The 16,827-nt window shown below is 35.8% G+C and overlaps 1 protein-coding gene across 33 annotated transcripts in view; it reads left to right on the top strand.

The window, feature by feature from the left end:
* The window catches only part of TBC1D5 (TBC1 domain family member 5), a 682,585-nt gene that overhangs the window by 373,231 nt on the left and 292,527 nt on the right, over positions 1–16,827 (top strand). For all 33 annotated transcript variants that reach the window (XM_016426458.2, XM_007505143.3, XM_056800296.1 and 30 more), the window contains one exon: positions 16,414–16,480. In XM_016426458.2, coding sequence (XP_016281944.2) covers positions 16,414–16,480 — 67 coding nt within the window. The remainder of the gene's footprint in view (positions 1–16,413; positions 16,481–16,827) is intronic.

The following is a 16,827-nucleotide window of genomic DNA, read 5'->3' as shown; positions in this document are numbered from 1 at the left end:
AAACCCATCTGAGCCTAGCCCCATCCTGCTTTCATTTCCAGTCTTCTTACCCACTCACTGCTATGCACAATTTGATCTAGTAATGGTGGCCTCTTGACCTCTACCTGTGGCTCTGGACAGCAAAGCCTGCTCTCCCTCTTCATTTATACCTCTTTGCTTCTCTGGTTTTAAGACTTTAAAATTCAATTAAAGTCCCATTTTCTATAGAAGCCTTTCCCAACCCTTCTGAATTTTAGTGCTTTCTCTTTTTCATTACTTCCTATTTATCCTACCTAGAACTTATTTTTTCACATTTGTTTGCCTGTTGTTTTTTGCCTCTTTTATATCTCTAACACGTAGCACAGAGTCTGGGACATAGTAGATGCTTAATAAATATGACAATCCTACAGCCAAAAACAAATTAAAATTCATTTCAGTTGAATGAAACTCCCTTCCTTTTTAGTGGTGACAATGATAAAAAAAAATTTAGGGAAGATGATGCTAAGATTCATAGTTTTTAAACCATCTATGAATATTTATTAATTGTGGCTTTTAAATGTGAGCTCTTGCTTCATTGACCATTAAGGTAACATAGCACTGAAGGTACTAATTCAAATTATTTTGGACTTTCTTGCTCAAATCCAGAAAAGGAAGTTGCAACTGAATGAAAGAATAGCATACATCCTTAAAAAAGCAAATAAAAGACTTAGAGTTGGTAAAAAAAAAATCCCAGCAATTCATAGGATGCTTTGGTGGGTTTTTTCTTCCATTGTCATGTTCATGATTTGTAAAGAGAGAACCACGAAGATAATTGCAACTTATGTGCCAACATATGGTGTAGAGCATGAGGATGTAGAGAAATTCTGGGAAGAATTTTATGGCACCCCAAATTAAATCAACATATACTTAAATACTTAGTGACTTCAATGCAAAGGTGTGAAGAAGTACTGAACAATTTTGGGGAAGCATGAGTCAAAAGTAAAAAAGGCAAGAAGACTAAAGACTTGTGGACCATCCAGAAGCTTTATGCTTATCTATAATGCTTTTCTCAAGAATAGAACTGACCGATGCTGGATGTGGCTAGTACTAAATATCTTTAGATAAATGAAGTTGACTCTTTTCTTAGTCAGGCAAACATGATTGTTAATGTAGGAATCATTTCTACATCAGATAGCTACATACTAGCAATGTTTTTAAACCAGAAGTTACTAAATAATGAGAAACAATTAAAATGAAAGGTAGACATGGCACCCAATTAAGAAATCATTTCAACGAGCTGTTCATCTTATATGTTTCAATAAGGCATAAAGAATAGAGAGTTGGGCTTGGAGACTAGGAGATCTGGGTTTAAACCTTACCTCTAATGTTAGCATTGTGCTCTAGGGCAAGTCATTTAACCCTTGGTAACTCAAGAGGGTGCTTTGGACTTACTTAGTTGTTGTACGATCTATGTTGTTGAAGGGAATTCCCACAATAAGAGTTCTCTCTGCTCAAAAAATCAATGCTCCATTACATAGTATTTGCCTATTTATATCCCCTCCCCACTAAAAAAAAAATTGAAAAAAGATCAGACATAAATACAGTCTAATATTGTTTGCTATCCAAGATCTCATAAATCACTGGATTGAGTAAATAAATATTTTGTGGACTTTTTTTAAAAGTAGCTTGATGACCTAATGGATAGAATATTGGACTTGGAGTCAAAAAGGCCTGAGTTCAAATTTGTCTTTACCCATTCAGTACCTTTGTGACCCTGGGCAAGTTGCTTAACTGTTCCCTGCCTAAATTTCTTTATCTGTGAAATGGCAATAATTATAACACCTATGTTACAGATTTGTTCTTAGGGTCATGTTAAGTGACATAGGTGAAGTGCTTTGCAAACCCTAAACTGATCTACAAAAATGATCTTTTCTAAACTCTGGACTACACAGCTTTAGGATATGTAATCATTTATACATTTTTCAGATGCTGACAATGGAAAGTTATTAGTAATATATAGTCTCTTGAAGCTTTTAGAGGCAGTAGGATAAAAGTTTATAGGAAACCTTTGTTTAAAATAGTTCACCTTGGGGTAGTTAGGTGGCTTAGTGGATTGAGAGCCAGGCCTAGAGACCAGAGGTTCTTGGTTCAAATCTAGATTCAGATACTTGCTAGATTTGTGACCCTGGACAAGTCACTTAATGCCTATTGCCTAACCCGTACCTCTATACTATCCTTTAAACCAATACACTGTATTGTGTTAAATTTATGGTTGATCTGAATATATTTAATTAGTCACCAGGGATTTAATTACTAAATTCCCAAAATGAATTACTAAAGTCAGCCTTTATACTCACCACGTGTCAGTTCAATCAGCAGATTCTTTATCAGCCTTAACTCCAGTAGAACTGCTTCTTACAGGAGGTTCCACTCCAAGTGTGAGTCTCTACTCCAAGTGTGTCTCTTCACTCCAAGTGTGTCTGTGTGTGTGTCTGTTTCCATTTTTAAAGACCTTTTTCTCTTGTGTCACTTCCCTTAAATTTTTACGTCTACCAATCAGAGCTGACACTCCACTCTAGAACTGCCCACTCTTTTCACACATGGGTCACAAACTTCCCACTCAAGGTACGAAATGGGTGTTCACACATTTTTGTGATTAAAATCCCAAATGAGTAGATCTCCATACTCAACTTTAAGTATTGTGCTTACATTTTGGGGAATTAAAATCTAAAAATAAGGGATTACAATTTAATCTTTACCATCAAGGAAGAGCCAAGTACCTTCATTGTTACCATCAGGGGAGAGCTAAATTCAATCTTCACAATTGATTCTAAGACAGATCATAAGGGTTTAAAAACAAGGAAAAAACCAACTCCAAGTCACCTTAAAATAAGAACATGTCAATGTTAAGATGGAATGACAGCAAACAAAATTTGAGAAGACCTCTCAAAATTTCTTGAAGAAGCTTATTTATATTCATGAAAATCAACTCAGGTGAGAGAAATTACAATTCTATAAAAACAACATTCTTACTCCTGGGCATATAGACCATGGAATTAAAAAAGTAAAATAAGATACCAAATGAAATTCTAATATTCATAGAAGTCTCCTTTTTAAAATAGTAAATCACTATAATCTCTGATAAGGATTTTGTATCCAAGATACATAAACAACAAATACAGCATAGACTAAAATCCATATCACAAAAGATAAGAGGTCAAAGGAAAAGGCAAGGCTTTTCAGCATTAGAAATGTAAATTATTTATAACCACATGAATGAATGCTTCAAATCACTACTAATGAAAGAAATCCTAATAAAAACAACCATAAGTTTTTATCTTATACTCTTTTAGTTAGTTAGTAATTAATTAGCTAATATAATAAAAGTTGGGAATGATCAACATTGGAAGGGTTGTAACAATATATATAGTTGCACTAGTGAATTGTTGATAGAGTTGTGAATCAATACAACTATTTTGGAAAGCAATTTGTAGTTATACAAATAGATTGAATAAAATATCTGTGTCCTTTGACCCAGAGATTCCTTGACATTCATACTCCAACGAGACCAGAAAGCCATAATTTTCAAGAGCCATACTTCTTGTAGTTGATCTTTGATTTGGAGAATAGCTGAAAAAAACTGTGGTAAATGAATGTAATGGAGTATTACTGCATTATAAGCAATGATATGTGTGATGAAGCGAGGAAAGAGCTACATGAACTGTTGCAGAGTAAATCAGCAAAGCCACGTAAACAGTGTAGCCAGTGAGTACAATAGTTTTAATGGAAAAAACATTTATACAGCATAAGTGAAGGTCAAAAATTAGGAGGAACAAGTATGACTGGAAAGAAGAGATATGAGAAAGTACTCCCACCTCTCTCCTCAGACATGTTCTTCCACATCTTTTCAAGCTGATTTGGAGGACTGACAAGTTTGTGCTTTTTCCTCTTCTCCCTGCTCCTCTTAGAAGGGGAGATGGACACTCCTGATGCTATGGTGTTATTAAAAAATATATACACATCAAGAAAGCTTACTTGTTTGATTAAAAAATCAACAATAAAACAAATGGAATCAAAGGAGGAACATAACCCTTTTGGAAATGCTAAAGAAATTGTGACACATACTACCTAGGGGCACCTAGGTAGAACATTGTGAACAATGTTGGGCCTGAAGTCATAAAGACTTGAGTTCAAATCCAGCCTCGGGCACTTACTGTGTGATAGAGCCATTCACGTAATTCTGTCTGCCTCAGTTATGTCACCTGTAAAATGAGAAAAATAATAGTACCTACCACCTGAGGATGTTGTAAGGATAAAATGATATAATATTTATTATGTTAAAGCGATACATAACTGCTTCTTGTGATGATAATGAGGCCATAATAGAAAAATGAATATGAAAAATTCAGAGATGAGAAGACTTTTATGAACCAGTGCTAGATAAGAGAAACAAAGTCAGGAAAGCAAGGTATGCAATTATTCAAATCAATGAAAAATCATTAAAAGGCATTTAGGTTCAGTGCTGTGATCCAGCTTGGTCCTAGAGGATATATAAGGAAAAATAACTTTTCCCAATGTTGTAAAATGTATCTCTCAAAAAATGTCTTTTTAAAATAAATTTAATACTATATTATTAGTGACTATTCAGTTTGTATCACAACTATGAGGAGGGAAAGGAGTTTTATTATATAAAAAGATTGAACTGGATTATACTTTAACATAGGGTCTCCAGGAATTTAATTTATTCCAAAGAGATTTATTTACAATTTATTTACAAAATATAGAAAGAATGAAGTAAGAAAATCAGAGAGAGGATAGGGTAAGATATCTAGCCTAAGCACTAAGTAATTTACTCCCAGGGAGAGTTAGTCCTTAGCTGGCCTCAGCAAAGCTGAGGACCTGGGGAAGTCTTCCTGAAGAGGTAGGACTCTCCTGAGGCTAGTTTTTTTTTTTCCTCAAAATTTGTCTAGGAAAGGAGTCAGCCTTTTCACTCACCATGTGTCGGTCCAAAGGAAGAGATTTAAGAACAGCCTTGCCAGGAACAGGGTCTTAGGTCCACCCAGTAGATTCTTCTCTAGTCTCAACTCCAAAGAATGAAGAACTGTCTCTCACAGGAAGTTCAACTTTAAGTAGAACTCCAAGTAAAAACTCCATTCAGGAAATTGTCACTCCCTTTTAAAGACACTTTCTTTTTTGTCACTTCCTGTGCATTCCCCTAATTCTACATCTACCAATCACAGTTGAAGCTTTGCTTTAGGACTGCCCGGGGGCAATCAGTTTAATTCTGATTTGTCACCCACTATTGCACATGTGGGTCTCAGATCTTCCCCCATTCAAGTGTGAATGGAGTGTTTACACCTTTGGTGATTAAATCTAAAAATGGGCAGGGGAGTTAATTTCATTTTCACAATCAGGGGAGAGTTAAATTTAATCTTCATAAAACTATCTTAACTGAGTTCAACTTTCCTTGACTTCACAAAAATTAATTAAAGAAGTGATGAATCTAGTTCTGTCATTTTCTATTCCTTGGAAATGTTTTCAAGTCTTTTCCCTAAAGGATATTTCTTATTTCTCTTGCTTTTTCTTGATAGGAGGGATTGGATCATACTAAATGAAGACTGTCACATATGTGGTCAGATTTAGTTGTACTATCAATTAGTTTTACTTTAATATTTTCTTAATTTTAAGGGAGGGTTCTATGAGAGTAGGAATTTATCATGCAATAACATTCCAAAAGAAATCAGTAAAATAAAACTAAAGGAAAATAATGGGAGGAAAAGAGTATATTTTCTGGATTTTTTTTGTAAACCTTACCTTCAGTCTTAGAATCAATATTGCATATTGGTTCTAAGGCAGAAGAGTGGTAAGGGCTAGGCAATGGGGGTTAAGTGACTTGCACAGGGTCACACATCTGGGAAGTGTCTGAAGCCAGATTTGACCTAGGACTTCCCATCTCTAGGCCTGATTTGAATCCACTGAGCTACCCAGCTGTCCCCCCACCCCCAGATTGTTTCTAAATTAGAGCTGAATTGGTATGCCTGTTGGCTATATCAAAATTGATCTCACAGAGATGTATTTTTTTTTCTCATTTGAATTAGTTTATTTAGGCAATTTAGAACATTATTCCTTGGTTACAGTAATCACATTATTTCCCTCCCTCCCCTCCACCCACCCTTCCCAGGGCCAACACACAATTTCATTGGATAATACTTGTGTCCTTGATTAGAACCTATTTCCATGTTGTTGATGTTTGCACCAGGATGTTAATTCAGAGTCTACATCCCCAATCATATCCCTTCCACCCATGTAATCAAGCAATTGTTTTTCTTCAGTGTTTTTACTCCCACAGTGTTTCCTCTGGATATGGATAGTGTTATTTCTCGTAGATTCCTCCAAGTTGTTCAGGATCACTGCATTGCCACTAATAGAGAAGTCCATTACATTCAATTGTGCCACAGTGTATCAGTCTCTGTGTACAATGTTTTCCTGGTTCTGCTCCTCTCGCTCTGCATCAGTTCCTGGAGGTTGTTACACTCTCCATGGAATTCCTCCACTTTATTATTCCTTTGAGCACAATAGTATTCCATCACCAACAGATACCACAATTTGTTCAGCCATTCCCCAATTGAAGGGCATCCCCTCATTTTCCCCTTTTTTTGCCATCACAAAGAGCACAACTATAAATATTTTTTGTACATGTCTTTTTCCTTATTATCTCTTTGGGGTACAAACCCAGCAGTGCTATGGCTGGATCAAAGGGCAGACAGTCTTTTATTGCCCTTTGGGCATAGTTCCAAATTGTCCTCCAGAAAGGTTGGATCAATTCACATCTCCACCAGCAATGAATTAATGTCCCCATTTTGCCACATCCCCTCTAGCATTCATTACTTTCCTTTGCTGTCATGTTAGCCAATCTGCTAGGTGTGAGGTGATACCTCAGAGTTATTTTGATTTGCATTTCTCCGATTATCAGAGATTTAGAGCACTTTTTCACGTGCTTATTAATAGTTTTGTTTTCTTTAACTGAAAATTGCCTATTCATGTCCCTTGCCCATTTATCATTTGGAGAATGACTTGGTTTTTTGTACAATTGGTTTAGCTCTTTATAAATTTGAATAATTAGACCTTGGTCAATGGATTTTGAATGAAGATTTTTTCCCAATTTCTTCCTTCCCTTCTAATTTTGGATGCATTAAAACTAATGTTCGTATAAAACCTTTTTAATTTGATGTAATCAAAATTATTCATTTTATGTTTTGTGATTTTTTTTTTAGCTCTTGCTTTTTAAAGTTTTAAAGTCTTTCCCTTCCCAAAGATCTGACAAGTATACTATTCTGTGTTCGCCTAATTTACTTATAGTTTCCTTCTTTATATTCAGATCATTCACCTATTCTGAGTTTATCTTGGTGTATGTAGGGTGTGAGATGTTGATCTAAACCTAATCTCTCTCATACTGTATTCCAATTATCCCAAAAGTTTTTATCAAATAGTGAATTTTGTTCCCAAAAACTGGACTCTTTGGACTTATCATAGACTATCTTGCTGAGGTCATTTACCCTAAGTCTATTCCACTGATCCTTCTTTCTGTCTCTTAGCCAGTACCAAATTGTTTTGATGACCACTGCTTTATAGTATAGTTTAAGATCTGGGACTGCAAGTCCTCCTTCCTTTGCATTTTTTTTTCATGATTTCCCTGGATATCCTTGATCTTTTCTTCTTCCAAATGAACTTTGTTATGGTTGTTTCTAATTCAGTAAAAAAGGTTTTTGGTAGTTCAATGGGTTTGGCACTAAATATGTAAATTGATTTGGGCAGGATTGTCATTTTTATTATGTTAGCTCATCCTACCCATGATCTAGTTTTAATTGTGTGGAGTGTTTTGTAGTTGTGTTCATATAGTTCCTGTATTTGTCTCAGCATATAAATTCCTAAGTATTTATTGTTGTCTAGGGTGGTTTTAAATGGAATTTCTCTTTCTAATTCTTGCTGCTGAAATGTGTTAGGCATGTATAGAAATATTCTGATAATTCATGCAGGTTTATTTTGTATCCTGCAACTTTGCTAAAGTTGTCGATTATTTCGACTAGCTTTTTGGTTGATTCTCTAGGATTCTTTTAAGTAAATCATCATATCATCTGCAAAGAGTGATAGCTTGGTTTCCTCATTGCCAATTTTAATACCTTCAATTTCTTTTTCTTCTCTAATTGCTACTGCTAGTGTTCCTAGTACAATATTAGACAATAGAGGTGATAATGGGCATCCTTGTTTCACCCCTGATCTTATTGGGAAGGCTTCTAGTTTATCCCCATTGCAGATGATGTTTGCTGATGGTTTTAAATATATACTGTTTATTATTTTTAAGAAAGGCCCTTCTATTCCTTTATTTTCTAGTGTTTTCAATAGGAATGGGTGTTGTATTTTATCAAAAGCTTTTTCTGAATCTGTTGAGAAAATCATGTGATTTTTGTTGTTTTGCTTGTTAATATGGTCTATTATGTGGATGGTTTTCCTAATATTGAACCATCCTTGCATTCCTGGTATGAATCCTACCTGGTCATAGTGAATAATCCTTGTGATGACTTGCAGAAGTCTTTTTGCTAGTATCCTATTTAAGATTTTTGCATCTATATTCATTAAGGCAATTGGTCTATAGTTTTCTTTCTCTATTTTTGACCTGCCTAGCTTTGGGGTCAGTATCATATATGTGTCGTAAAATGAATTTGTTAGAATGCCTTCTTGGCTTATTCTGTAAAATTGTTTGTATATTATTAGGATTAGTTTTCCTTTGAATGTTTGATAGAATTCATTTTTTAATCCATCTGAACCTGGGGATTTTTTCTTAGGGAGTTCTTTGATGACTTGTTCAATTTCTTTTTCTAATATGAGGTTGTTTAGGTAATCTATTTCTTCCTCTGTTAGTCTAGAAATTAATATTTTTGTAGGTATTCATCCATATCACCTAGATTGCCATATTTGTTGCTATATAATTGGGCATAATAGTTTTTAATGATTTCCTTAATTTCCTCTTCATTAGAGGTGAGGTCTCTGTTTTCATCTTGAATACTGTCAATTTGGTTTTCTTCTTTCCTTATTTTAATTAGACTGACCAGTACTTTGTCTTGTATTTGTTTTTTCCAAAGTATCAGCTTCTAGTCTTATTTACTAAATCAATAGTTCTTTGACTTTCAATTTTATTAATTTGTCCTTTGATTTTTAGGATCTCTAATTTAGTCTTCACATGAGGATTTTAAATTTGTTCATTTCTTAGTTTTTTTAATTTGCATGCCCAATTCATTGACCTCTGCCCTCCCTAATTTGTTAATATATGAACTCAAGGATATAAATTTCCCCCTGAATACTGCTTTGGCTGAATCCATAGGTTTTGAAAGGATTTTTCATCATTGTCATTTTCTTCAATAAAATTATTACTTATCTCTATGATTTGTTCTCTGACTATTCAATTTTGGAGAATCGTATTGTTTAGTTTCCAATTAATTTTTTATTTACCTCTCCATGTACCCTTGCTAATTATTATTTTCATTGCATTGTGATCTGAGAAGGTTGCATTTATTATTTCTGCTCTTTTGCATTTGTTTGCAATGTTATATGTTTTTATGCCATAATACATGGTCAATTTTTGTGAATGTACCAAGTGCTGCTGAAAAGAAGGTATATTCCTTATTGTCCCTATTTATTTTTCTCCACATATCTAATAACTCTAATTTTCCTAAGATTTCATTCACTTCTTTTACCTCTTTCTCATTTATTTTTTGGGTTGATTTATCTAGTTTGGGTAGAGGAAGTTTCAGGTCTTGCACTAGTATAGTTTTACTATCTATTTAATCCTTGAGCTCCACTAGTTTCTCCTTTGGAAATTTGCATGCTATGCCATTTGGTGCATACATGTTGAGTACTGATATTTCCCATTGTCTGTACTGCCTTTTATCAGGATGTAATTCCCTTCCCTATCCCTTTTAACTAGATTTATTTTTACTTTGGCTTTGTCAGATATCATGATTGCAACTCCTGCCTTCTTTTTGTCAGGTGATGCCCAATAGATTTGGCTCCATCCTCTTACTTTCACCCTATGTGTATCTACGTTCCTCATGTGTGTTTCTTTAGATACCATATAGTAGGGTTTTGGATTCTAATGCACTCTGCTCTTCGCTTGCGTTTTATGTGTGAGTTCATTCCACTCACATTCAGAGTTATTATTACCAGCTGTGTATTTCCCAGCATTTTGATTTCTACTCCTAGTTCTACCTTTTCTTCTTTCACTATTTACTTTTATCCCAATGTTTGTTTTTAATCAGTTCCCCTAGTGCCTACCCTTATTATACTTCCCTTTCTACCCCTCTTCCTTCTTACCCACCCTTATTTTCTTTGCAGTCTTTAAAAAAATAAAACTACCCCCCCACCCTTTCCCATCCTTGTACTACTTCTCTCCCCACCAGTTTGTTTGTTACCCTTCTCCTCCCATATAGGGTGCAGATCTATTCTCTGCCCCAATGGATTGGATTGTTCTTCCCTCATTGGGTCAATTTCAATGCACATAAGAGTTAAATATTTCCTATCACCAACTTCTTTACCCTTCCAGTGTATTGATGTTTTCCGTCCTTCCTCCATGAGCTTCTTTGTCACATATAAATTTACCCCCTTTTGTTTCTTTTCACATTTCTTTTAGTATTAAGCCCTTTTTTTAGCTCTAGTTGTGTGTGTGTGTGTGTGTGTGTGTGTGTGTGTGTATGTATTTATGCATACCTACTTCTATATACCTATTTATGTCTTGTCCTTTTATCCTATACAGGTTGTCACTGTTCCCTCTAAGTATAATTCTTCTAGCTGCCCAGATTGATAATAACAATTTTTAAGAGTTACCAATGACCTCTTTTCTTATAGGGATACATATCATTTTAACTTATTGAGTCTCTTAAAAAAGATTTTTTTTGTTTTGTTTTGTTCTGTTTTTATTTTTCCCTCTTTTTTAATTACCTTTTGATGATTCTCTTGAGTTCTATGCTTGGGCATCACATTTTCTGTATAGGTGTGGTCTTTTCTTCATAAATTCTTGGAATTCTTTGATTTTGTTGAATGACCATACTTTCCTCTGTAAGAATATAGTCAGTTTTGCTGGGTAGATTCTTGGTTGTAGACCTAGTTCCCTTACTTTCCGGAATATCATATTCCATGCCTTTTGGTCCTTTAGTGTAGATGCAGCCAGATCCTGTATTATCCTCACTGTGATTCCATGGTATCTGATTGACTTCTTCTTAACAACTTGTAATAACTTTTCTTTGGTCTTATAGTTCTGAATTTTGCTATAACATTCCTGGGTGTTGTCAGTTGGGGATTAAGTACAGGAGGTGATCTGTGGATTCTTTCAACCTCTACTTTTCCCTCTTGTTCTAGAATATCAGGGCAGTTTTCTTGAATAATTTCCTGTAGTATTATGTCCAGGCTTTTTCTTTTGTCATGGTCTTTTGGTAAACCAATGATTCTTAAATTGTCTTTCCTTGAATGATTTTTTTCTAAATCCTTTGTTTTGTGAATGAGGTTCTTCATATTTTCCTCAGTCTTTTCATTCTTTTGGTTTTGTTTTATAGTGTCCTGCTGCCTTGTGAGGTCACTTAATTCTAGTTGTTATATTTTGGTTCCTAAAGATTGAATTTCATTCCTTGCTTTTTGGTCGTCCTCCTTCTGGTCTGATTTTCTCTGGAGGTCATCTTTCATTCTCTTTACTTAATCTCTCATCTCCTTTGCCTCATCTTTCATCTTCTTTGCCTCATTTTTCATCTCCTTTGCCTCATTTTTAAGCTGGTTGATTTTGGCTTTCAAGGCACTATTTTCTGTTTCCAGATGACCTATATTAGTTTTTAAGTTCTTTTCTCAATTGTCTTCAGCCTCTCTTAATTGTGTTTTGAATTACATTTTGAGTTCTTTCAAAGCCTGTATCCAATTCACTGTGATTTCTCACTTATTGTTTGATGATCCGTCCTCTTCTGTTTCATTTGCTCTCTGTCCTTTGCCTTTGTAGAAGCTGTCTACTGTAATTTCTTTCTTCTTTTTCTGTTGTTTGCTCATACTTACCCCTGCTTTATTCCCTGTATTTGTCTGTGCTCTTGCTCCTCTCATTTGTTTTGGTTTTGTGGTTTTCTGTCAGTATCCCCTCTTGGAGCTTTGTCAGGACAGTGCAGTCTGTAGGGAGGGGTGTTGGAGTTTCAGCTTCCCTGTCTTCTGGAGGTTTCTGATTGGATTAAAGTCCTGCAGTCCCTGAGGGATGGGTGTTGTAACTCTGGCTTCCCTGACCTGTGAGGACTTTTGATGGGATTAAGTTCAGCTGGGTTTGGCTGGGTGTGATCTGAGGCCGAAACCTCCTGGAAGGCTGGAGCAATATGGAGGTTCTCAGCAGCTGTGACCAGTCTTCCGGCTCTTCGCTCCCTCTCCAGCTCCTTCCTTACCATCTGTGTTCGACAATCTGGGCCTGGCGCAGCCCTCCCCTCAAGGTACACCCTCCAGACCAGAGCCTTTGCCCGCCTAGAGGTTCCTGCTGCCACTGGAGGCTTATAGCTCTAGGTGGGGGAGGGATGGGTCCTGGGACCTTCCTTTTGCCTTCACCTTAATCCCGATTGTTCTCGAATTCCAGCTTTTGGGGGCCATACCTTTTGAATTGATTCCAGCAGGTGGGTTCCTTCGCTCTGTAGTGTTGTTAGGTTTGATTTTCAATCCCTAGCAGCATTTTCTTTGTAATTGGTAAGGAAGGGTATTCAGAGGTCTGTACCTTTGCTGCTTCTAATCCGCCATCCTGACTCCGCCCCTCTCATAGAGATATATTGAACTTAAGGTGTCTAAAACTAAATTCATTAGCTTTTTCACCAGATTTCATTGTCTCCTAGTTTTCCCTATTTCTGTCATAGCACTATCATTCTTAATCTTGTTTTTCAAATTGATCTCTCCCTATCTTATCTCATGTATCCAATTGCTTGTCAAATATTTCCATTTCTACCCTCATGATATCTTCTGTATATAATCCCTTCTCTCCTTTCACCCACATGCAGGCCCTCTTCACCCCTTTCCCGGGATTATTACAAAGTCTCGCTGTTGTCCCCATTTCAACTCTTTTCTCATCCAATCTATCTTCCACATTACTAGAAAAAGAATTTTATTTTAGGACAAATTTTTTTCCTTTTCATTCCTCTGTACAGTAAATATAAATGGCCTTCTTGTTGCTTCTAGATTCAAAAATGAACTCTTCCTTAACTTTGGAGATCCCTCCAAATTTGGCTTATGCCTCTTTTTTCTTTTAGACTTTGTGGATATTGCACCCTCTCTTATACTCTATGATCCAGCCAGGCTGACCTTCCTTTGGTTCCTCCTCCATAACTCATCATCTTTTGTCTCTGTGCCTTTGCATTCTCTTGGATTCATCTTGGAAATGGATTGTATTCTTATGGCTATCTCAGTATCTTATGCTTCCTCCTAGATCAGCTCCAATACTCCTATGTGAAACATTTTTTGAATCCTTTAACTGTCTTCCCTCCCAAAATACCTAGTATTTCACTACTTTTTACGACTTTGTATTTTTTGGGGGGGGTATTTATTCTTCATATGCTTCTACCTTTGTTATGTCTCTAAGTATAATGCAAGCTTCTTGGTGAAAAGAATTTTTAAAATTATTTTTTTTTATGCCTAAAGACAGTACAATGCTATGTACCCAGTACTTGGCACATGTTCCTCAAATGCTTGTAGATTTATTGATTGAGTGAATTGATGGTGATTTCCTTCAGATAATTCTATTTTGAATACAGAGTTTTACTCATGATGTGAAATCCCAAAAGACTGCAGCCCCTCCTAATTGAATTCAATGTGTATTCATAAATGTTTGATCTAACTATCCAAGTAGGGAAAAACCTAGTAGATGAAGACCATCATTGAGCTTATAATAAACAAAAAACTTGTCGACCTGTTATTTCAATTTATGAAAGATGGATAGATACTGCATTTAGGCAACAAATTGTCTTGCAGGAGAGGAGAGAGACATAGAATAAGCACTTATGAAGTATTACAGTGTGTATAGAGTGTTAATAAAGTTCTGGGCACATAAACACAAGCAAATAAACGTCTTTCCCTCCGAGGATTTTATATTCTAATGGGGAAGACCACATATCGAGAGTAGCTTAAAACCAAGGGATAGAGAAATAGAAAGGCTACTTGGATAGGGTGACATCAACCATCTTCAATGTAGAAAAATCCATAGAATGAATTGAGCCAGGAGTAATGTGAGAAATGGCTGAAGCCTCTCATGCAAAGGTGGGGAGAGATACCCATGAGTTAGTATGATAATGAGTCTCAAAACAAACGTTTCTCCAAATTAGAAAGCAAATGGCAAGGAGATAAAGAAGTCCAAATAGTTGAGCTCAACAAGATGACAATGCCAAATTTATTTAAAGGGTTTATACATGATAGATTGCAATGTTCAGGCCACATAGGTGATATATAAGTAGTTATCTAGTCATTGTGTTGGAAATTACTCTTATTGTCTCTTCTCCTGATTGATATTTATCTCATTTGAGTGTGTTAGTAATTTACATAGTGTAATGATTAAAATAGTGGAAGACATAAACTGTAGTAGATATAAAAGTGGATGACTTAAATTGTGACCACAGAAAATATGGTTTCAAGACAATGTCTTGTTTTCAATCAAATAATATAAAGTGGTCGCCAGGGAAAAAATTCCCAAATATGAAAATATACCCAAGTCAGCTGGGCTTTATAGAGATTTTAATTAATACAAAATTAGGAATTAATGAAAGAGAAATTAGGAGAAAATAATAGGGAAATGACTAAACCAGCTTAGGCCAGCCTTAAGAAAGAGATCCGTCAGTTTTTTATCCACTCACCACAAGATTTGTCCCAAGCAAGATTCTAGTGTTCAGATTGACACCAGTTTAGCCAGTTCCATCTCCAGAGAGAGATTCTTCTGACAGTCAGAGTCTCCTCAGAGGGAGTTCCAGCCAGAGTCCTTCTGAGACTATCCTGAGACTCAGCTTTTCCTTTCCTTATAAAGGGAATTTTCTCCTATGTCACCTCCCCTAAGTTCTCACATCTACCAATCACAGTAGACGTTTTCCAAAGGACAGACCATTCTTAATTCACACCTAAGAAGGCTTAAATTTTTGATTAAATTCATACCAGAAAACCTCTGAGTATGTTCTCACCTCTTTGCTCCTTGTAAATTCACAAGTTGCCTGACCTTTATAGGTACTTAGCACCCTTTTGTATTAGTTCTAAAAATAGGCACAGCTTAAGAACTTTTGTCTGACTATAAGTATGGGTTTAAGTATCTTTCATTGTTCAGCAAGGAGTTTCTTCCCCTAAAGCAGGCTTAAGTAGGGGTGGAGTAGAGGTCTCACATTCCTGATCTAAGTAGAGGTCTCACATTCCTGATCTAAGTAGAAGTCTCACATTCTTGATCTAAGTTCCTTCATTGTTTAAAATGGGGAATGGCCTTAACCCAACCTTATGAAGTAGGGTCTGAGAATTTTTAAGGTTCACAATAGCAATTTACTTTGGGATCTGAAGAGAAATTTCTTTTATCAAGAAACACAGGCAACATAGCTATCATGAATATATAATATTACATGTATGTGTGTGTGGATATATATGGATATTTATATGTGATGTATTTTGCTTTTCCTTTTTCTTGTCTTATTTCTGAGTATTGTAAGGATAATTTTAGTATTGTGACCTAATCTAAATTAATTTGGACATCAGAGAAAATCCCAAATAAAATGCCCAAGTCACTTTGGAAATTTATGGTGATTTTAATTAATATAGATGAAAGGAATTAAGGAGAAGAGAGAGAAAGAGGGTACAGGATTTCTCCTGCCTGGCCTGTGCCAGGGGAAATGCAAAGACCTCTGCCACTAGGTCTTTGAAGATTAGTGGCTTTACTAAGAGGATAGTGTCTGGAAGGTAAAGGAGAAAAGAATCAGCATAAACTCCAAGAAATCTCAGTGAAGATGCCTCACCAGAAATAGGCTACCAAAGCTTCTCCCAGTATAGTATCAAGGAAAACTCACTGCCAACCCCGGACAATAGCTGCCACCACACCAAGATGCCGACATGCTCAGCAAGCTGCCGCCAGAGCCACCTCTCCATGGAAAGAGACCGGAGAAAGGAAGTGACGCAAAATATATAGACGGTTTTTACATCACTATCCTGTGTCTCATATGTTCTAATGGTTGCTTAAGCTTGACTTAAGATAGCCCAGGAGTCTGTCAATTGTTTCTGATTTGTCATTTGCTAGCACATGTCTGTCATAGTTGATCCTCCTAAATACTTAATCCTTAAGTATTTTCCTGTTTTCTTAGACTTTCTAAGACTTTCCTGTTTTCTTAGACTCAGTAGGGTGGAGTAATCTAAAGTTCACAGTATTTTGTAATTTTTCTTTTCTAGGTGAATCCAATGAAAATGGAAGGATAAATCCTACCACAGACTCTGATGGTACTTTCATTTCCTACAGGTAGGAACTATGTTAGTCATAAAGCTCCTGCATAACTTATTTATTCTGTAAATTTATAGCAATGCTAAAGCTTTCTGTTTATATTTGATAATGTTTACTGCCAGTGAACACAAGATATTATACTATTAGTCCACTGAGCCCACGAGAATTTAAAGAAAGCTCAAAAAGAATTCACGAAAGTATTAAAAGCTATTTACCAATATTTCCTTTAGGATCTTATCAGGAAAGAAAGTAACATTATATTTCACTTCATGGCAAAATGATATAGTAGTGAATAAAACACACCCACTTAAACTTTTGTTAGTGTTTTCCTCTCAATTTGAATTTTGGTTGTGTAAATGTTTGAG

Source organism: Monodelphis domestica, chromosome 5, assembly GCF_027887165.1.
Source record: "Monodelphis domestica isolate mMonDom1 chromosome 5, mMonDom1.pri, whole genome shotgun sequence".
NCBI lineage: Eukaryota > Metazoa > Chordata > Mammalia > Didelphimorphia > Didelphidae > Monodelphis > Monodelphis domestica.
This window is presented reverse-complemented; position numbering and strand designations above follow the sequence as displayed.